At 53.7% G+C, this 21,744-nt stretch overlaps 3 protein-coding genes across 6 annotated transcripts; 1 reads left to right on the forward strand and 2 right to left on the reverse strand.

The window, feature by feature from the left end:
• Positions 1–1,978: 1,978 nt before the first annotated feature.
• NPB (neuropeptide B) lies at positions 1,979–3,444 on the reverse strand. The gene is given in 4 exon segments (XM_059047476.2): positions 1,979–2,129; positions 2,186–2,219; positions 2,221–2,576; positions 3,382–3,444. Coding segments are annotated over 4 exon segments (582 nt in total). The 3' UTR covers positions 1,979–2,000.
• Positions 3,445–4,681: 1,237 nt separating this feature from the next.
• On the reverse strand, positions 4,682–9,069 carry ANAPC11 (anaphase promoting complex subunit 11). Of its 4 annotated transcripts, none has more exons than XM_059047657.2 (3): positions 8,924–9,069; positions 8,282–8,402; positions 4,682–5,051 (listed from the first exon to the last, which is right to left on the reverse strand). In XM_059047657.2, the coding sequence occupies exons 2-3, from the start codon at positions 8,388–8,390 to the stop codon at positions 4,906–4,908; spliced, it is 255 nt and encodes an 84-aa protein (XP_058903640.1). In that variant the 5' UTR covers positions 8,391–8,402; positions 8,924–9,069; the 3' UTR covers positions 4,682–4,905. The 4 variants fall into 4 exon arrangements, with proteins under 4 accessions (XP_058903640.1, XP_058903639.1, XP_066876632.1 ...); XM_059047656.2 differs by having other exon boundaries at positions 8,900–9,048; XM_067020531.1 differs by having other exon boundaries at positions 8,890–9,036.
• A 66-nt stretch (positions 9,070–9,135) lies between these two features.
• Positions 9,136–12,781, forward strand: ALYREF (Aly/REF export factor). Its single transcript, XM_059047651.2, has 6 exons — positions 9,136–9,417; positions 9,877–10,008; positions 11,480–11,627; positions 12,200–12,263; positions 12,359–12,536; positions 12,630–12,781. The coding sequence occupies exons 1-6, from the start codon at positions 9,181–9,183 to the stop codon at positions 12,642–12,644; spliced, it is 774 nt and encodes a 257-aa protein (XP_058903634.1). The 5' UTR covers positions 9,136–9,180; the 3' UTR covers positions 12,645–12,781.
• Positions 12,782–21,744: the final 8,963 nt, after the last annotated feature.

The following is a 21,744-nucleotide window of genomic DNA, read 5'->3' on the forward strand; positions in this document are numbered from 1 at the left end:
TCTTCTGCACCCAAGTCAGGGTACACTTGGAGTAGTGCATTGGCTACAGGGTGCTGACCCCGGTCACCTCTTGATGGGGTGGTGGTGGGGGAACAGTAGCAGTGGTTTATGGTTCTGTGAGTTGGTTCTGTTTATGGTTCAAGAGTGAGGACTGTGATGTTTTTTCAGTCCACTGCCAGTTTCCTCCAGAATGGCCTCTGCCCTGCAGCTGCTGAGCCAGATGGGGCTGGAGTACCCTGTGGCCTGGCCCCATGGGAGCCCCTGGCCAGCATTCACTCCTTCTGGAAGGTGGACCTGTCCTTTCTTTTGGTCCTTAAGGTCCAGCCTAGAACCCGTGCAGGAAGCTGCAGTGGGGGACTGTGGTGCACGCACCCTGTCCGGGCAGCTGCTGCCCTACTTCCTTTTTTCCCTCCTCGAGTGCGGGGAGCTCACTAAGCTGTGAGAGGCACAGGGCCCTCCCTGCATCCCCGCCCCACCTGGGCCCCCAATTTCAGGAGCCTGGTGATGCCAGACCTTCCCACGCTCAGATCCCTGGGCGGCAGGGATCAGCCAGTCCCCTGTAGACTCTGATGTGAGGGTGGGACACAGGAGCAGCCGAAGGGTTCCTCCTCTTGAGATGAGTCAGCCACAGGCCTGCTGAGAACCCCCTGCTGGGTGGCACTGAAAAGTGAGGACTGGGGGACAGTCCACAGCAGCAGTCAGGAAGCCCCAGATGAGCCACGGTTGGAGGAGATTCAGGGCCTGGGGGTCCAGGAGGTGGGCGCCTCCCGAGACTGGTCCACCCAGGTGCAGCAGGATTGAGGGTCCCACCCCCAGCCTAAGTGGAGGGCCGGTGGGTCCAGCTCCCTTGGGCCCCCTGAGGCCCAGCTGGCAAGGCCCCAGGGAGTGGGGGACACCACTGAGACAGGCTGCAGACCTCTGGGACCAGGGCTCAGGCCAAGGACTCAAGTCAACTTCATTGGGGGTGGGGAGGGCAAATTAATCTGCTAAGATCCCCACAAGTGAATTAGGGAATTAGCCTGAGTGTGGGGTGGGGGGAGGTGGGGGGAGGTTGGCACAAGGCAGCTGTGCTCAGGAGATTTGGCCCTACACAGCCCCTCCCTCCTCAAGGTGGGGCAGCACCCATCGCTTTGGGGTTATCTGCTTCCCTGTGGGTCTAGGGAGGGCTGAACAAAGAGCTCCCAGGCCTGGGAGGAGCCAGCTGCCTGACATCAGATTCAGGATTCAGCTGGGGTGGGGCCCAGCTTTGTCATCCCCCTGGTGCAGCCCCTCCTGGTCCTGGAGCTGCACATCTGGCTGCCTTCCCACTCCTGGGCCCAGCCTGTTCATTAATTCACTTGGCACAAGTATTGTCCCGTGCTGTGTACTTTGAGGAATTTTGGGAGGCTCCAAGAAGAGTGACCCCAGAGGCGCCCCTATGGTAAGGGAGATCTTTGGTCTCAAGAAACAGGATTTGAGGCAGGAGGGCCTCCCGGTGTGGAGTGTTCAGGGGAAGCTCTTATAAGGCAGGACATTTGAGCTAGACTGATGGCTAGTGGGCGACCCAGGCATCACCTGCCAGGAGGATCCAGGAGCTGCGTGGACAAAGGCAGGGAGGTGTCGGGCAGGGACTGGACGTGGGGGACATGGAGAGAAGCCTTGCAGAGCCAGATGTGGGGCTCCAGAAGATGTCTGGGGCCGATACAGCTGGAGGCCCAGCAGCATTTTGACAGCAGTGGGGTTTGGGAGCTCCTGTGCAGGTGTTTGGGTGAAGCCTGTTGGCCTAAGGGCCCTAGTTGCTGTCTGTGCTCCTAGGTGGCCAGAGTCCGGGTTTGGAGATTCACAGGTACTTGCCCACTCCGTCTGCTGGGCCCACCCCCCACCCCCAGAGGCTGCGAGTCTCATTTATTCATTAAGCCATTTACTATGGGGACGGGTGGCCGGTACTGGGTGCCATCTGGCGCCAGGGCAAGGGTGTGCCCGCGGGAGCCAGGCCAGGTCCACGTTCCGGGGTCGGGGGTTCACGTGCTGCGACAGTCCGCGGCGCGGAGTGACAGGAAGACGTCGGCCTTGCACTGGAAGATGGCGCGGCCGTCGGGGAGCCGCTCGCAGCTCTGTAGGTTCGGGGTGACGTCCTCGACGCACACGGCCTGGGGGCGGGGGGAGGATGAGGGGGCGCCCGCACCCTCCAGCGCCCAGTACTCACGACGCTCCGCAGGCTGGGGCACAGCTCCAGGAAGGTGCCGGCCCGTTCCGGGGGGTCCCCTGCCCACGAGGGGCTCGGGGCGCCGCGCGTACGGCGACCTGGGGAAGCCGGACAACAGCTCCGCGGCGTGGCCCACAGGGTAGTAGCCCGGCCCCGCCGCCTGCTTGTACCAAGCGAGGCCGGGGGGCTCCAGCAGCAGGCACAGCGCCAGGGCGGCGGCCACCAGCATCGCGAGCCCGGCCCTAGGGACGCGGATGGCGGCGGGCGGCGGGGCGCGAAACAGCAGCACCGGCGCCTTATATCTGCGGCCGGGCGGGGCGAGGCGCGAGGGCAGACGCCGGGACGCAGGGGCCTCCCCATCCCAGAGGGAGAAGCCCCATGGGGTCAGCGCCTATTGGGCACAGAGGCGCGCTGGAGGAACAGATGGTCGAGAGCTTGTTGGTGATGAGACGCCCCCTTCTCCCCCACCCCGGCCCACCTCCCCGTTTCTGACCCTGCCTGCTCTTACTGGGAGGCGGCCCCCAGGCCACTCCCACCAACCTTGGTCCCTCCTGGGTCTGGCCTCGGTGGGAGCAGGGGCAGCAGTGCTGCACTGAACCCTCAACCAGTCCGATGGCGCCCCAGCCCCGAGTCACCCCCGGAGGTCCCCAGCACTCATGAGGCTGGAGAGAGAGCCACTGACTGCACTGTGCCCAGGGGACAAACGAGCAATTCCCACCCTAAAGGGGAACTGACCAGAGAACAAGGGCTTCTTGAGGAGGCATGGAAGTCTGGGAGGGCCTGGGGGCAGAAGTCAGTTTCAACAACTGGTCTGGTCCGTAGAGCTGATGGCAGGACAGACAGAATGGTTCACAGGAGAGATGAGGAGAGGAAGCCAGGGGAGAGCATTTGCAAAGGCAGGTGCTGTGATCCTGTGCTACCATGGTGGAGAGAGAGCTGAGGTTATGAGATCCTGAGAGGACCTGGTGTGGCCCCTGAGCTTACCGGGAGGGGGCAGATGGCTGGACTCTGGGTGTGTGCAGGGCCTGGCAGGCAGCTGTACGTCCAGCTCAACGGGACCACACAGGCCCTGGGAGGACTGGGCTGGAACCCAGGAAAGAGTGGAGAGGAGGCCACCTGGCAGGGAAGTGGCAGTGGCCTGCCAGGAGGACCATGTGACCTGTGGCAAGCTGTGGACCCCTCTGGGGTGAGTGCACCTGTCCCAGTGCACGAAGGCTAAAAGCCTGGAGGCTGGGCTCAGGGTCTGGCACCCCAGTCATGTGGGTACTTCCTGTCACAGGAGAACATTCCCCAGGGAAGGAAGAACTCCAGGGAGGGGAGGCAGACTGGGGTAGGCCAGGCCTCCCAGTGGGATCCTCTACAGTTGCCACAGCCCACTTCCCAGTGAGGGCTGGTCTTCCTACTGGTCTGTGAACTCCTTGGTGACCCTGGATCCAGATACAGTGTAGACAGACCCCTAGAGTAGAGTTGCTGCCTAGAACCTGGCAGCTAAATAGGAGCACCCAGGAGGCTGAGCCCAAGGGTCCAAGATGGAGGTCACATGGCAGGTGATGTCAGCCGTTAAGCCTGCTCAGCCGCCCATCCTCCTGCTCACACTTCCCAAACATCCTGGCCACGTGCTTTCCCAGGACAGACACCAGCACAAGGGCCCTGGCAGTTGGGCTTCTGGGCAAGGAGCACATGACCTCCAGGTTCTGTGAGGGCTTCCTTTCCTCTGGGCACAACGTTCAGATGGGAAGCGTGGTACCACATGGGTGACCTGCACTGCCCAGTCTTCTCGCCTGGGGACTGGGGACAGGTAGAGTAGTATAAACATGCTCAGCAACCAGCTACAGGACAGTGGCCCCAAGGGGGGAGGTCATCGAGAATAGACTGGAAGGAGCCAGTGCTCACAAGACATGCAGCCTGCAGTGGTCTCCATCCAGAGGCTGCACAAGACCATTAGGTCTGGGACTGCCACACCCCAGGGGCCACCACCTCATGGGAGCTGTGGTGGAACAGAAGTGCTCAAAGATGTCCCAAGGGCTGTCCTTCCCTAGGAAGGGAGACCCTCAGACACCTGTGGACACACATCCTAATGTCAAGGACATCAGCCCTGACAAGGAGCTGGCCTTCAGTTGGAGCAGGGGAGAAAGGGATCAAGACAACTCATCAAAACTGCCTTGGCAGAGCCGGTTCAGCACCACCAGCACCTGCTCAGGGACAGCCCACCGGTGGGAGGAACCAAAGCAGTGGCCACAAGCTGTGTCCAGCCAGGGTCCTAACGACCAGCCTGAAGAGTGGTCCCCAGGCCTCCGCACAGCTAGGCTCTTCAAGCCCCTGAGCCCGTCCCTCCTGCCCCGGCTCCTCCGGCTGATCCCAAGCTCCTTCTCCTCCAGGGGAAGTGACTCAGGGCCTTGTGGAAACACATCGAGATGTTCATTCAGGAGAGTTTTCATTTCCGCGCACACCAAGGCAGCCTCAGCACCAAGAAAACAAGCAACGGGAGGACTCCGGCCAGGCTCAGGTGGTTTAATGAGTTTTACTTATTGGATTAAAGTGTCAATGTTGTGATGGAAAACAACAAAAACAAAAAAACAAAAACAAACAAAACAGCTTCAGTCCTCGTTTCAACCCTGTCACAGCCCAAAGGGGACTGTCCCAGTGGAGACCATGGCCAACCAGAGCCACTGTGGGGGTGGGGCCATCTCAGGGCGAGGGGGGAGTAGGGCAGTGCAGCCTCACTCCTTGAACTTCCACTCCTGGCGGCACATGGGGCAGTGCTGCTGCACCTGCTGCGCATTCAGCCACTTGAGGATGCAGTGCATGTGGAAGCAGTGCGAGCACTGGCCCCACACCAGTGGGCAGTCGTCACCTGGCACCTTGCCTGCGGGAGGGATGAGAGGACCAGTGAGTCACAGAGTTAGGGACAAGCCAGGTGGGGGATGTGCACCCAGGGTGGCCTTGTGTCTCAGAGAGGACAGGTTTCAGGAGTGAAAGCACGGATTCTGCCGTGCAGCTGCCCCAGGTAAACATCTGCAAAACCCACCCAGGCTGCTCCTGTTTCCACTCTCCCCTCCCAAGGGGGAGCAGCTCAGGGAGCTCAGCAGCAGGAAGAGCTCTGGCCTGGCCCACATCCCCACCCGCTGGCCTCCCAGGGGCTGGGCCCATCTGCAGACACACCACAGCCCTGCCACTATCACCTGGCAACTGTGATGCCAAGAAGGTTACATCAGTGTGTCAAGGAGCCCGCAGAGGTGACCCGCCTCTGAGCGGTGAACTATTCCTCTTGATCAAGGTGAGGTGGGCTGGGGCCTTGTGACCTAGACGGCTCCTTCCCTAGGCGGCAGGGACCCAGTGCAGTACCAGGGAGTGGGCTGGGGACACTGAGGTGCTTATGGCCCAGGCTGGTGGCAGCTGGGAGTGACAAAGCACTACCTTCCATTTCCTTTCCATTTCTAGCCTAGAACGCTCCTACCTCCAAGGCCCAGAGTACCTGCTGCTGGCACTCCACCCCACACAGCTGGAAATGCTACCTCCGTGGAGAGGGCCTGGCACAGAGAGAACACGCTACACTGCCTGTCATCAAGAGAAACTAGCCTCTCTCTGATTTTCAAGAATCTAGAAAACCCCATCATGCAGCTGGTGCCAGCAGAGCACAATGACCTCCCCCAGCCTCGAGTCAGGTCCCCACGGGCATTGAGGAGCTACAGCTTGCTTCCTCCACCCTCTCTTAGGGGTTTCATTCCCCCAAACCATTGCCCTGGGGGCCCTTCACGCCTATCAAGCACGAGCTGTATCCAGATGTCACTAGTGCATAAACACAGTGGACCAGCCAGACAAGCCAGGGTGAACAGGGTACATCTTGTCCACGAAGTGGTTCCTAAGTGCAGGTCTGAACCCCTGTTACCACAGGGCTGGGCTGGTCACCTGTGGTCCTGGTCCTCACTCTTGACACCAAACACAGGGACGGTTGACTATACAATGCGTTAAAGAGATAACACTACGGCTGAGCCACATGACAATGCTCTCAAAACCTCATGTAGCACCTGCTCGGAGCTGCACAAGGGGCTGGGAACCTGGCCTGTGCTCTCATCCAACCTCACAGTGCCTCCGCAGCCTCCGTCACCCGACCTAACAGACAGGAGGCCAGAGCCACACGACTCATGAAGGCAGATGCCACTGCCTGAAGGGAGCAGGCCGACCAGGAGGCTGGTATGGGTGCCAGGTCTTAAGTATCCTTCAATGTCTGCTGAAAACATGCAGCTCCTTCCGAATTCCCAAGCAGCCCCTGCCCCACAGTGGTACCTACACCCCATGGAGTCAGAAGGGATGAGCACTTCCATCTTTCTACTCTTTTGTTTGGGGTAGTGTTCCTCAATCTTTTAAAAAAATCCTTTCAATGACGAAACGCCAGGCCCTTTCTGAAACTTTTATGACAAAACAACCAGAAAATAATTTACTTGGCAAATACAAAACGATCTAACTCACTCTGCTTCCCAGACCAGGGGTGTGGGGTGAGTAGGACTCTGTGCCAGGAGCCCACAGGGTGTGACACCTGATTTATATTGGTTCTCACCCACCCAGGGTCTTTCCAACCTCAGCAGAACTATGCTTGGAATCACCCCTAACACATTAGAGTCCTTACAAACAGAGTGTGGAAGAGGGTGAGCAGGGGCCAGCCAGCCCATTGGTGGGGGTACCCAGCCATCCTCTCCGTTTGAGGCAGGGCTCCTGTAGGCAGCCCGCCGGGGCATCTGACAGCACAAGTGCAAGCCGACAGTGACTCATACCAGTGCCGGTGGAATCTTAACAAGACTTTCACTCCCAAAGCCCAGGGACAAGGAGCAGATTTATGACAGCCTGAGTCACTCGGGATTCTCTATAGGAGTTCCATTTCAGCAGAGAAACCCAGCGTTACTTGATTTGTATAGAAAGCGCCCTGGGCTAGCCAAACACTTTGCTCATTACAACTAGCTCACTCTAACCTCATAACCAGCAGGTCCAAATTTCATACTCTAAACCCCCTCTTCCAAGCAGCCAGCACTCGTGAGCAAGCACCGCACACTGGGATGCGGCCCCTGGTGCCATCTCTGACACAAAGGCTCACTGGCCCACATTAGGCCAAGGGCATGGCCACATAAACGCTTCCGAGGACTTTTCTGTTCAGAGGCCACAATCTGCTGCTGAGAAAGTTGCAAGTACCTACCCACAGCCTGTGCTGTACCCTTAGGAAGGGTGGTTTTAAATGGATTAAACCAAGCCAGACCTTGTGCTTCTACTTTCCTTTCCTGTTACGTAAAACCTCATCAAGTAGAGCCAATCACTGATTTCCTAAGATTATCTCCCACCTGTTTGATTAAATCAGGATAGATCAGCCCCTGGGTTAATCTCTCAGGAGTTTGTGTTAAAAGCCCTAACACATCTTTTTTTTTTTTTTTTTTTTTTTTTTTTCTTTTTGCGGTATGCGGGCCTCTCACTGTTGTGGCCTCTCCCGTTGCGGAGCACAGGCTCCGGACGCACAGGCTCAGCGGCCATGGCTCACGGGCTTAGTTGCTCCGCGGCATGTGGGATCTTCCCGGACCAGGGCACGAACCCGTGTCTCCTGCATCGGCAGGCGGATTCTCAACCACTGCGCCACCAGGGAAGCCCCCTAACACATCTTTTTGTTCCACGTGTCTTATAGCGACTTTCATTAGGATAGAAAGCTGTGCTCTTTTTCTTACAAAACTTTTGACGGGGGCTCCCCTGGTGGCGCAGTGGTTGAGAGTCCGCCTGCCGATGCAGGGGACGCGGGTTCGTGCCCCGGGTCCGGGAAGATCCCACATGCCACGGAGCGGCTAGGCGCGTGAGCCATGGCCGCTGGGCCTGCGCATCCGGAGCCTGTGCTCCGCAACGTGAGAGGCCCGCGTACCGCAAAGAAAAAAACAAACAAACAAACAAAACTTTTGACGGGGTCTTTGTACAAATATGGGCCCAAATAGCCTGGCTTTTCTCTGTTAACTTTTCCTGGGGAAAGGAAACCAAACCCCAGGGATGCTGTGCAGGTATTTCTGGGGACACGCCAAGGCCAGATGGTAGGCAAAGCTCGAGAGAGAGCGGGCAGGGGGCACTCACAGTCCGGGCAACAGCCATTGAAGGCCATCCGGCAGATGCCGCAGTTCTCGTCGTTGGCCACCCAGAGCCAAGTGGCCACGCCGTTCCAGCACTTGATCTTTACCTTCATGGCGCGGGAAGCCTGCGGGGAGGAAAGAGACCACCAGGCTCCGTTGAATCTGCAGAGCTACAGCACTTGGGAGCCAAAGAAGAAGTGCCGCCCCGAGCCACAGGGTCAGCGCAGGCAAGAGTCGCCGCCGAAGGGCAGCACAAGCTGTCTACAAGGAGGCTGGGGCTGGGACCGACTCCTCGGGAGACCGGGACGCTCAAGGCGTCTGCCAACACCCCACTTCTGCGCGGGCGTCCAGAGAAAGGCGCGTCGGATTCCGTTAACAATTGCAAAAACGTGCTCTGCGCAACTTCTGAAAGGGACACGACTGACGGGATGAGAGATGAGGAACCACGCCACCTCCCTACGAGGTCACGCCGGAACAACCCCGGGCCAGGTCGCGCGAGCCGCATCCCCTCCGCGCCGCGGGACTGTGGTGCAGGGTCTGGGTGAGGTGGGGGAGGGGCAAGGGAGGACCAAGGGAGGGTCGACACGCCCGGCCCCGCCCCAACGGCCTCACCCCCGCCGACCTAATCGCGCGCTGCCCCACCCGCCTTCAGTTGGCAGCGCCGGCGCCGCGCGGGAAGGTATGTAAACGACTGCGGCCGCGGCCCGGCAATTCTCAGCGGTGCCCGCCGAGCCCCTTGGCCCAGCGCGCACGCGCCGCCTCGCCCCTCGCCGACGCCACCGACCCACAGCCAATCCACGGCCGCTCCGAGGACGCGGCACCGGAAAACCCCGCGCGGCGCAGGAAGTGACGCGCCGACGTGCTGACGCGCGGGCTCCAGCCGAGGCCGATTCCGCGCCCGCCATGGCCGACAAAATGGATATGTCTCTGGACGACATCATTAAACTGAACCGGAGCCAGCGAGGCGGCCGCGGCGGGGGCAGGGGCCGCGGCCGGGCCGGCTCCCAGGGCGGCCGCGGAGGCGGGGCGCAGGCCGCCGCGCGAGTGAACCGAGGCGGCGGACCCATTCGGAACCGGCCGGCCATCGCCCGCGGCGCGGCGGGCGGCGGCGGCAGAAACCGGCCGGCGCCCTACAGCAGGGTGAGTGCGGAGGCCGGGCGGCGGGCTGCGGCAGGGAAACGGGCCAGCGGCGCGGCGCAGGGGCGGGCGACCAGCCGGCTAACCGGGCTGGGGGGCGCGGGCGCCGGCCGGCCGAGCGGACGGGGAGGTCGCGCGCCGGCCGGGCTCCAAGGTGGAGACCCTGGCGGCCTTTGTCTTGGCTGGGCGCCTGGCCTCATGGCGCCGGGGGCCGAAGGGCCGTTGGCGCGACCGCCCGGGAGACGGGAAGTTAGGTGGAGGGAAGCGAGAAGTTGCGGGACGTGTGGCCCCGACGGTCGGCCGCGGCCTGGAGTGGGCGGGAAGCGGGGGCTGCGGGTCCCTCTACGCGCTTTTCTCTCTGCCGTGATGGGGGAGGGTCTTGCTATAACCGTGAGGTCGAGGGCCAGCCGTGGAGTGAGACTCACGGGTCTCTTTCTGTTCTTGTGTTTCCTTTTTCTTTAGCCGAAACAACTTCCTGACAAATGGCAACATGATCTTTTCGATAGCGGTTTTGGGGGTGGTGCCGGCGTGGAGACCGGTGGGAAACTGCTGGTGTCAAATCTGGATTTTGGAGTGTCTGACGCTGATATTCAGGTAAGGGACTGGAGCTTCTCGGTGGGCAGGTCACTCCGCACGGAATTGATTGTGGTGTTTGGGACGTAGCCTTGAATCACCATCTACCTTAGGACAGTGAGCCCTCCCAGGCACCCAAGGGCTAGTAGCCACTGTCCCCTGGAAGGGGCTTCAGGAATGCAGAGCAGAGGTCAAGTTAGATTTGAAAGTCTGACTAGTGTGTCAGTTTGTGCTGTAAGACAGGTCCCCAGCTTACTCTGAGGAGCTGCTGCTCTTCGTTACTAAAACGTGTTATGTGGATGAAGGCCCTTTGCCTGAGCTTTTCTAACAGAAGCTTGGTTGAATGTGTGTCGTTTCTGTGTTATTGAAAAAACGAGGCTATTTGCTTTCTCTACTTTGTGCCTGTTTTAACGGTTTGTTGGGAGGAGAAAGCTTTTCGTTTGTAGAACTGACAAATCACAGAAGCAGGATGGTGCCAGCGTCACTCTGGCTCCATTTGCTTTAAGGCCTATGTCTTATATGGAATTTTGTTCCCTGTCTTATTCTCACTTAACTTTCACCCCCTGGGTTTTGTTAGTGGCATGATTCTCGAACTCATCTGTGGTTGAAGTCTCTATTTCCTTTTTCTTTTCTTTTTCTTTCTTTCTTTTTTTCTTTGATTGAATTCCAAAAGCATTTAAATTTGCTTTCTATAAGGACATCGTGGGGGTCAGTCCAGGACATGGCTGGGTCAGGGTACTGGGCCTTCCTGGGTTCAATTTCCCAGAGCCCAGCCACTTTACTTTACCGTGGGAGGACAGAGCAAGGCCGGTGAGCACTCACAGTGTCTCAACACTTTTTTTAAGGTGGTTTCTGGCATCCACTGGAAACCGCTTTTGGTGAACTCCACTTCCCGCTGTGTGCCTGCGGCCGGAGTAGCCCCACACTCTGGGTTCCCTCTCCAACTCCCAGCCTGCCTGAGGTCAGGGCAGTTTCCATGGCAGCGCTTGACTTCAGGCTTTGCGGCAGGCTTGAGTAGGAGGAGAGGGAAAGGTGAGCCAGAATCTGCCCTGGGGGAGGGGCTGGGTCAGGGCTCCCAGTCAGCGGGTCCTTGGAGCTGGTCCACAAGTGGATAGAGCCCCTTGCTCTGTGATCTTGACCTTTGCTGCTTCTTGGCACAGTCCTTGGGTGTGTTGTAAATTTTCCTTTGTTGAAGAAGATAGCGACTTAATCTTGTGCCCTTCACTGGTGGGCTTTGTGATCCTTTACCTGCATCGTGGTGCAGATGTCAGGTCCCCAAGTGGGCAGGAGCCCTCGGGCCCAGCTGCTCTTGGAAATTGTTGTCCCACCTGTCCCATCCCATACCCCAGATCCCACTACCACTGCCCTACCCCCAACATGTATGTCTGCCTCCCAGGGAAATAACCCCAAAGCAGTTCATACTTCCAGGGAGTGTCCCTCGGGCGCCAGAAGAAAAACTGCTTTGCTGACAACTGCTCTTTCTGACTCTCAGGAACTCTTTGCTGAATTTGGAACTCTGAAGAAGGCAGCTGTGCACTACGACCGATCCGGCCGCAGTTTAGGAACAGCTGATGTGCACTTTGAGCGGAAGGCAGATGCACTAAAAGCTATGAAACAGTACAACGGTGTCCCTTTGGATGGTGCGTTTGGGGTTGGCCCAGAAAGGCTACAACACTGTAGCCAGTTTGTGGAGCCTGGGGCTGGCCCCAGCCCTGCAGGAGTAGGACCCCCTCTACCTGAGGACACTTTGCATTTGCCCCTTTGTCTCTCTCTTCCATTCTGCCATTTCTCATGCTGCCCCGTACATCTGGACCAACCTCTTGTGAACCCCCATCCAGCAAGCTACATCCCTCCCCTCCTTCAGCTCCTTCCAGAAGATTCACTTCTGTGAAGCTTTCTCAGAACCACCATAGTACACTTCTGAGTATGGGGCTGTAGTCATAAAGACAAAGGTACTTTTCCGCTTGTGAGCACCCCAGACACCTGACAAACACCCACCTACACTGGGTGAGAAGGAGCAAGGAGGCTCTGGTGGGGCTGTTGTTGCCAACATTCTGTTCTCCCACCAGCATCTCCAGGCTCTTGCTCTTGTTGGGAGCATTGAGATGCACAGCGCCCCTTTCTAGTGCTTTCAAGGAGGCCAGGGTGTGTGCCGCCAGCAGGCCTCAGAGCCCTCTAACAGGAGCTGGCCCTCTTGTGTTCTCTGCCACAGGCCGCCCCATGAACATTCAGCTCGTCACCTCACAGATTGACACACAGCGGAGACCTGCACAGAGGTGAGTTTGGGGCCTCTGGGCAGAGGTGGCCTGTGGGTGTCCACTCACCCCACAGGCCTTTCCAGGCACGTGAGCAAGTTCCCTTTTTTTGCTAGTGTAAACAGAGGCGGGATGACTAGAAACCGTGGTTCGGGAGGTTTTGGTGGTGGCGGTGGCACCCGGAGAGGCACCCGTGGAGGCAGCCGGGGCAGAGGCAGAGGAACTGGCAGGAGTTCAAAGCAGCAGCTTTCTGCAGAGGAATTGGACGCCCAGCTGGATGCTTATAATGCAAGAGTAAGTCCCAGAGGAAGACTGGGTGGGGGCCAGTCAAAGACCAACTGGATGAGGACCTCATTTTGAGTGAGAACCTCACTTCCTCTGTTTCAGATGGACACCAGTTAAACAGACCGGCAAATCCGTGCGTGGACCAGGACCCGGAAGTCTCGTCCGTGCTCCCTGGTGGGAGGGGTGACAGACTGGGGCTGTGTGGCCAATGATGGATTTGTTTCTTTTATGGTTTAAAATAGGATTTAAAATTCATGTAAAGGTTTCTTTTTTTTTTTTTTTTTCCCTTTTTTTTTTTTTTTTTTTTTTTTTTTAAATTCTGAAACAGACCTGTTTTGTACTGAGTTATTTTTGGGATAAATTTTACTGGTTGCTGTTGTGGAGAAGGTGGTGTTTTCACCTTTGCCATAATAAAATAGAAATGTGTGTAGAACTGGAACTGCTTAATTTATCTCACTCTTGGAGTCCTCACCTGGGCCAGAACTCTGGTGTGGTCTGGCGGACAGGAGGGACACAGGATCTGAGGAGGAAATGGGGCAGGCCTGCCAGGCACATGGCACTTGGCCTGCAAGTTGGAGAGTTAGTCCTGCAGGAGGATGGTGGCTGCCACTCTCCCATCTCTGTTCCCGCAGATCCGAACTCCTTTCTCTCCACCCCCAGCCCTGGTAGGTGGGAGGATGTGGAGCAGTGGTCCTCCGCCTGCAGCTGCCTCTGCACTGCCTGCACTGCCAGGTGAGGGGTGGGGTGGGGTGGGGTGGGGTGTCCTGTGTTTCTGCCAGATTTCAGATGGCTTCTGGCTTGAACTGTTCCTTTTTTTCTGATGCTCTGGTTCTCAGAAATGTGATTTAGCAGTTCTGACTTTGCAACATAATCCCCTCGTGTTTCTTGTCTTTTGTGTCGTCAAGGAAGGAGCACTGTGTTAGGGTGTTTTTTTAGTTACGTACTTGGTGATGTAGCTAGTGGGAGCTGCGGAAGAATATAATTTGATCTGCAGAGAACTGGAGGGGCTGGCAGACATGGGTGCCCATCTGGACCACTCCTGGGACAGAATAGAGAGCTGGACAGTGATGTCACACACTCGAACACCAGTGACCTGCCATGCAGTTTCTGTGGTTCAGGACGGGCCGAGATCCCTGTGGGATGCAGGGCACGGACACCCCTTTGTGCCCCCTCTCCTGAGGGCATGTCTGTGAGCTACTCACAGGGTCCTGGTTTTGTGGCTCACAGGTACATTCCAGGGTGGCCTGGGAGGGGGATCCTTTATCACCTGATGCTGGGTTGGTTAGAACATGTGACAGCTTTTTGAGAATAGAGACTGTGGGGAGGGATGGGTGTGGGGGCCTGCAGAATGGAGCTCAGAGTCACCGCAGCCTTATGGCAACCATTGGCTCTTCCGGAGGCAGCTGCCATGGCCCGCAGCTCAGGAGGCTTCCAGGCTTCCATGTTTGGGATGGGGCTGGAGTCACGAGGAAGGGGTGTGATTAAGGGGTGGCCCTTTAACTGTCAGTTACTAAGCTGTCACTGCAGAGCTAGTGGCTGCCACTTGAGCTGCCTGAGCCATGTCAGGCACTGAATGGAAAGATGGATGAGGTGACTCATCCCTGCCCTCAGAGGAGCCGAGTCTAATGGAAAGGGATCATCCAGGGCCTGGCTTTAGTAGCCGTGGTCGTGAGGGGTGGGTGTGGTAGAGGTCGGAGCATGTGGGCAGAGCTGGACAGCATCCCTGAGGAGGTGGCCTTGGGCTAAGCAGGCACGTTCCAGGCAAGGAGACTGCTTTCTGGATGTTGGGAGAGGCAGTAGGACATCTTGCTCTGCCCCGCCTGGAAGCTGAAGAGCACCCGATTGAGGGGTGGGCTGGGCCCAGGCCAGAGGCTGTAAATGGTGGGACTAGTGGCCTCTGGGATGGGGAGCTGCGGCCTGTTGGCTCAGGTGTTTGGAGCTAGTGATGGCCAGGATTTAGGGGCTTGTGGGGCATCGTGAGGAGTGGCCAAGGGGTGTTGCATTGGAGGAGGATGTTGTTAGTGAAGAGAAAGTTCCAGGAAGAAAGCAGGCCAAGGACAGGGGCTGTGCTCAGTGGGGGGTCCAGGTGGGCAGAAACACCAGATGTGGGTAGGTGTCCAGATGTGGACCCAAATGAGGGTTGCTTTGAGCTGGATGTCTCTGACCTGGAAGTTGGCTTGGGGACACTAGCTGGAGGCGACAGGAGTAGGGAGGGGGTGACATTATGGTTGCTGGAGGCCTGTGGTGGGGAGGCGACTGAGTCAAAAAAAAGCCTGTGTTGGGGCTTCGCTGGTGGCGCAGTGGTTGAGAGTCTGCCTGCCGATGCAGGGGACGCGGGTTCGTGCCCTGGTCTGTGAGGATCCCGCATGCCGCGGAGCGGCTGGGCGCCTGGGCCGTGGCCACTGGGCCTGCGTGTCCGGAGCCTGTGCTCCACAACGGGAGGGGCCACAACAGTGAGAGGCCCGCGTACCACAAACAAACAAACAAACAAAAAAACAACCCTGTGTTTTGGCAGGGAGCTGAGAGAAGCCTCCCCATCACTTTAATCCTGTCTTTTGATTTGTGAGATGGGAAACCTCACATTACTTCAAGGGCTGGAGGACCATGTGCTTTGCTGTTCACGTAGGAATACTCTTGGAAAGAAGGGACTGGTGAGTGTGCATGGCCAGCTTCTGTGCTCCAAGGCAAATCAGGCTTCTGTCACCTAAGGGCAGTGCTGGGTGTCCTGTGATAGCTAGCACTTCATCCCTGAAAATACCGGTCGAATGAGTGAAAGGATGAAATAGACTTGGTGCTCTTGCACGTTTTCTCCTTCACGTTCTTTGCTCAGACGCTGGACTGCAGTCTCGCAGACCGGGTGGATTGGGCTGCCCCTCTTGCTGGGTCAGGCCCCCACTGGGATGCGCCCCAGGCCACCTCCCACCATGTGGTCTGAGTGGAAAGCTCAGTGATTGGTCCAGGAGTGGCAACATGCCTCGCTTGGCTGGTCAGTTAGTCTTCAGGATTTTCAAAGGTGTTGAGAAGAAAGCCAGCGCCAGGTAGGATGGCACACCCACAGGGACTGGGGCTTCTGGGCTCTGATGGGACGCTCAGGTGGAGAGGAGCCACTCAGCTCCTGGGTGCGTTCCTGACGTTTGCTTAGTTGAGAAAAGATACATGTGGTTTACAGAGCAATGTGGATAAGAAGGAACAGCCCTGTCCCTTGGCAGGTGATGTGAGACCCAGCAGGAGCCAAGGTGCCAGAGTCGTTGAATGGCTGTCACACTCATACATGATTTGAAATACCAGAAGAGGAACGTTGCTGTGTCTGTGCTCAGCAACAGTTCTCTAAACAAGGGTTTTGTTCTTGCATGCAGGGAGCTGAGGCTCTAATACAGGAAACAAAAACGAGAAATTACAGTAGTCTAACAACTACAATAGAAATAAGTGAAGCAGAACATAGAGCATTTCTGTTCTGCTGGAACGTACATTCCAATGGAGGAAAAGTGGGAAAAGTGAAATACAGGATGTCAGGCGGTGACAAGGCTGTGTAGGAAAACAGAGTAGAGGGTGGTAAGGAGTAGGGAGAGACCTTTGCTGATGAGGTGGAGGTGTGAGCACCTGGATTTTTGGAGGGGAGCCTTGCTGGCAGAGAGAAGAGCAAGTGCAAAGGTCCTGGGGTGAGAACGCCAGGACAAGCCAGAGCCTAAGCATGGCTGGGTGGAGGGGGCAGAGGTCGTGGGGCCTCACTACTGGCTTCTGTGCTGGGCTTTGAAGGAAGTACCCCTGTGGGGGCATCTACCAGAGGTGCAGCCTGGCCTGGGGAGGGGCTGCCAGGGCCTAGCATTTGGAGACTGACATGGGTGATTTCCATAGACAATGACTGAAAAAGCAGAGATGATGGAGTGGGCTTTTGTGTTTTTGTTTCAATGGGTATGGAATGTGAAGTACTCTTAAGAGCAGTAGTTTTTTAACTGAAAAAATAACACATTCAGTCAGTACAAAAAGGTAATGATGTAAACAGTCACCTTCCCAGCATTGTCCAGACAAGACCCTTGTTACTGCAGGATTTTTTTTTTTAATGAGAGCTTTATTAACATGTAATTGACATACCATAGAGTTAACCCATTTACAGTAATTTTACTACATTCACAGAGTCACAAATCCACCACCACATTCAAATTACAGAATATTCTCATTACCCCAAAAAGAAAACCATTAGCTGTCAGTCATGCCTCAGTTCCCCTCTCAGCCTCCACTTGTCCACTTTTCATCTCTGTGGATTTGCCTGTTCTGGACATTTCATACAAATGCATTTTTTATACAATATGTGACCTCAGTGTCTGGCTTCTTTACTCAGCATAATGTCTTTGAGGTTCATCCTTGTTATAACCTGTGTTAGTATCCAGTTCTTTTTCTTGCCAAATATCCTATGGTTATTTCACATTTTATTTTATCCATTCATCAGTTGATAGATATTTGGGTTGTATCTACTTTTTCGCTATTGAAATAATGCTGCTGTGAGCATCTATGTACATATTTTCATGTGGAGGTAGTTTTCAGTTCCTATGGAGTGGAATTGCTGGGTCATAAAGCAACTAAGTTTAACTTTATGAGGAGTCGTGGATCTTTCCACAGCAGCTGCACCATCTTCCATTCCAGACAGCAGAGATCAGGGCTCCAATTTCCCCACTTCCTTGCCAGTAGTTGCTGTCTATTTTTTTAAATTTTAACCATCTATAGGGTGTGAAGTGGGATCTCATTGTGGTTTTGATTTGCAGTTTCTTTTCTTTATAATCTTTCTTTTTTAAATGTCTGGATTGAATAATAGTTATCATGGATAACACGTTCCTCCCTGGACAATTTGGAGGCCTTTCCTTGCAAACACTCATAGCCTAAATGGAATTGAATGTCCTGTTATTATCACCAACATCCATCACATTCAACAAATAAAATCGTAAAAGGTTGATTTAGTTGAACACGATGAGTGCCTGTACTCCAGTTTTACAAAGATGAATACAAAGATCTCTATATTATCTGTATTCTTTAGATTTTATAGAAGTGCTCAATCAGAAATGATGCGATCTTCTTGAAATTGACATAGCGTCTTCCCTAATCATTTCTATTAAAGTCAGCCTATTTCTCCATTTAACTGTGCATGTTCTTAAGTGTCATTTTGTAATTTTGATATTCAGATTTATAGAAAAGAAGTGAGAATCATACAAAGAATTCCTGGATCCTTACCCAGACCCCCAGGTGGAACCCCGTTCCTTTTCATTCTCTGTTATTTTCTTAACTGATGGAGAGTAAGTTGCAGTGTGATGCCACTATACTCCTAAATCCTTCCACGTGTCTGTCTTTAAAAACAAGGACATCATCTTACATAATCAGATCTTAACACTTGATAGCAATACCATTATCTGAACCACAGACCTTATTCAAGTTTAGCCAGCTGACCTCATAGCCTCTGTTGTAAATGCTTTCCCTGTTTCACATGGAAGAGGAATGCCTGGGCCACTGCCTTGAGCTAAAGATGTCTGTAGTCGTCTGTAACTGGTAGTACTTAGCCTTTTTGTGTCTTTCACGACCTTGACGCTTTTTGAAGATCAGTCTCATTGGGGATTGTTCTGCTTCGTTATGATTAGTCCAGGGTGATGTATTCCAGACAAGAATACCACTGAAAGGGTTTCCCATGGGGTACAGCATGGTGGTCTGTCTGTCTCATTACCCATGCTATGACCTTGCTTGTGTGCTTCAGTAGGAGCTGCCGGGTTTCTGGACTGTAGCGTTATCCTTCTCTCCTTTATAATCTATAAATTTATTGGAGGAGAACTTTGAGACTAAATGAATACTTGTTTCTCACCTCATTTTGCCTGCTGATTTTAGCATCCTATGATGCAATAATTATTATTACGGTGTTTAATGGTGAGTTTTTTACATTTCCCATTCTTTCAACATTAATTGGAATTCTTTTCTAAGAAAGAGCAGTCCCTTCACCATTTATTCGCTTATATATATCAGTATGGACTTGAGGGTATTTATTTGATTCTATGAGTCATAATCTGGTAACTGTTAACTCTGTTGCTCAGACTGTTAGGATTCGTCCTGTGCCCTTTTGACATGCCATGTCCTTTTTTTTTTTTTTTTGGCTGCGTTATACGCAGCATGTGGGATCTTAGTTCCCCAACCAGGGATCGAACCTGTACCCCCTTGCAGTGGAAGTGCAGAGTCTTAACCGCTGCACTGCCAGGCAAGACCGCCATGTCCTTTTTATTTTTTTTTATTTTATTTTTATTTTTTATGCGCAGGCTCAGCAGCCACGGCTCACGGGCCCAGCCGCTCCGCGGCACGTGGGATCTTCCCGGACCGGGGCACGAACCCGCGTCCCCTGCATCGGCAGGCGGACTCTCAACCACTGTGCCACCAGGGAAGCCCCGCCATGTCCTTTTTAAAACACTTCCTGACTTTCTGGCCCCAGGAGAGGCTCCAGGCTCACCTTCTAGTCCCTGGCTCCTTTCATGGAGACTGGTATTTAGCAACCAAGATCTGGATATTGGGTGTGCTCATTGCTACTGAGCAGTTGCTTCTGAGCCCTCTCAGGACGGAGCTAGGAACTGTATATACTAATTCTTGCATACACATCTATATTCATTTCTGTATCTATTTAGCTGTATATATGCATTTTTTAAAACCATGAGTTCATACTGATATCTCTTGATTCCAACCCAATTCCATAGGATTCCTTCTCACCTCCCCTTATTCGTAAATTCTTTCCCTGACAGAAACCTGGCTCTCATTATCAACATATTTGCTTATATAATGTAAATCCTTTAAGTGTCCACCTAACCTGATTTTCGAACTCTAACATATAGCCCTGTGAGAAGCATTTACTAACTAGGGTACAGAATTGGGTTCTGTGAGTTGAGCTCAACGCATAGAAGAGTATCCAATGAAAGTACTGGTTTCCAAAGTTGCTTATGCGAGTCCTTCTCTTCCACCCCCTTCAGTGTAATTTGTACTGTAGTTAGTTTCTTTTGTTACACTTTGCATTCCATTGTGGCTTCCTCACATACCCTTGTTGATTTTTTTTTTTTGGTAATTTACATATATTACTTGTTTATGGAATTACATGTGATTGTATAATTTTCATAAATGTTTATATGGCTTACATTAATTAGCTGTTTTTTGATTTTGTTTTTGTTTTTTTTCGGTACGCGGGCCTCTCACTGTTGTGGCCTCTCCTGTTGCAGAGCACAGGCTCCAGACGCGCAGGCTCAGCGGCCATGGCTCATGGGCCCAGCCGCTCCACGGCATGTGGGATCTTCCCGGACCGGGGCACGAACCCATGTCCCCTGCATCAGCAGGCGGACTCTCAACCACTGCGCCACCAGGGAAGGCCAGCTGTTATTAGTGAGTCACCCTAGGATCAACTGACCATTTAGGGGAAAATAGCAATAAATAATATACATCCTTAAACATTTTAATATAAAAACAAACCATCAAAGTACCAGAAGGTAATCTCATTAATTTTATTTTTTAAATTGATTGTTATTTTTAAATTTATTTTATTTATTTTTGGCTGCATTGGATCTTTGTTGCTGCTCGCAGGCTATCTCTAGTTGCGGCGAGCGGGGGCTACTTTGTTGCAGTGCACGGGCTTCTCTTTGCGGTGGTTTCTCTTGTGGAGCATGGGCTCTAGGCGTGCAGGCTTCAGTAGTTGTGGCACACAGACTCAGTAGTTGTGGCTCTCGGGCTCTAGAGCGCAGGCTCAGTGGTTGTGACGCATGGGCTTAGTTGCTCGCAGCATGTGGGATCTTCCGGGACCAGGACTCAAACCCATGTTCCCTGCATTGGCAGGTGGATTCTTAACCACTGCACCACCAGCGAAGCCCAGTTCTCATTAGTTTTAAATACATCAGCTTGTCTAAGCTAGGCCAGAGTTAATTTTTATGTTATCTATGTGGGTTGTACAAACAACTTATAAAATGTTTTAGCACGTTAATTAATTGTAAATTAATATCTGTATATAAAAATCAATGTGAGCATTCAAGTTATTTTAAATGTACAAAGCCATCATAAACAAGCCATTCAAGTTACCATTAATGATTTCATAGAGTTAATATTTCTTTCTGGGTTGTTTTCTTTTCTTTGGTCCTTGTCAAATATATAAACATCCAAGAGTTGATGATGATACTTAAAAAAAAATCTAATGTTCACCTTTGGAGATTACTTGGGCACTAATTCATTCTAAAAATTGGCAAATAAATGCAAAGGAACAAACATGTAATCTGTTTTTTTCTATACAAACTGTAATTTGAAGGGATTAAATAGCTGATGACTGGAGGTTCTTTTAAAAGAATTCCAGCTAAGAAATGCAGAAATGTTAGAAAAATCACCATTTTGTGATGCCTGATAAAATGATGCATGTTGGGAAGAGTCCTCAGCAGCTGATGTGGTGCTGGCTGATGGTGGGCCAGGCAGCTCCTGGAGCCTACTGCACCTCCCTGCAGGTGGGGCCAGCAGAGAGTCCCCTGAGATGAAGCATTGGGAAGCCCACAGCACCTCCTGAAATTGACTTGGGGCTCATCCTCCCTGAGGTGTAAGGGGAATAGAAGACCACACCACACTACACCACACCTAGAGGATTCACCTAGCAAATCCAGAAGTGCCCACGGGAAGTTCTCACCACAGGTGTCCTGGCTTCCTCCCCACCTAAGTGCCACAAGCATAGAAAAGGAGTCAAAAGTGACTGTGGTATAATAAATATGTAGTAAATTGATCTTTGTCCCTGGTTCCTGGGACAGAGCTCCTAAATCCCTTGGAATTTCCTGAATGATAGGATCATTTGTTATTCATAACAAGGCCCTTTCAATTTATGTTAATGAATGACTTGGTGGGCCCCTGGATAGTTTCAGGCTGGATGCTGGTCACCAGAAAGACCAAGACTTGATTATTGGGTTGGAACTCTCAGCCCCACCCACTCACTATCCCGTGACCTCTGGGGAGGGGAGAGGGGCTGGAGATTGAGTTAATCACCAACATTCAGTTATTTAATATAAGAATCCACCTGCCAATGCAGGGGACACGGTTTGAGCCCTGGTCCAGGAAGATCCCACATGCCATGGAGCAACTAAGCCTGTGCGTCACAACTACTGAGCCTGCACTCTGGAACCCGAGAGCCACAACTACTGAGCCTGCGTGCTGCAACTACTGAAGCCCTCTCGCCTAGAGCCCGTGC

The sequence above is a fragment of the Kogia breviceps genome, chromosome 19 (genome assembly GCF_026419965.1).
Source record: "Kogia breviceps isolate mKogBre1 chromosome 19, mKogBre1 haplotype 1, whole genome shotgun sequence".
Taxonomy (NCBI): Eukaryota; Metazoa; Chordata; class Mammalia; order Artiodactyla; family Physeteridae; genus Kogia; species Kogia breviceps.

Excerpts from the sequence above, each read along its gene's own strand:
- ANAPC11 (XM_059047657.2), bottom strand. The coding sequence starts at position 8,390 with ATGAAGGTAAAGATCAAGTGCTGGAACGGCGTGGCCACTTGGCTCTGG. Across the intron at positions 5,052-8,281 it reads CAATGGCTGTTGCCCGGACT|GCAAGGTGCCAGGTGACGAC; the intron begins GTGAGTGCCCCC and ends TCCCTCCCGCAG.
- ALYREF (XM_059047651.2), top strand. The coding sequence starts at position 9,181 with ATGGCCGACAAAATGGATATGTCTCTGGACGACATCATTAAACTGAAC. Across the intron at positions 9,418-9,876 it reads GGCCGGCGCCCTACAGCAGG|CCGAAACAACTTCCTGACAA; the intron begins GTGAGTGCGGAG and ends CTTTTTCTTTAG. Across the intron at positions 12,264-12,358 it reads CAGCGGAGACCTGCACAGAG|TGTAAACAGAGGCGGGATGA; the intron begins GTGAGTTTGGGG and ends TTTTTTTGCTAG.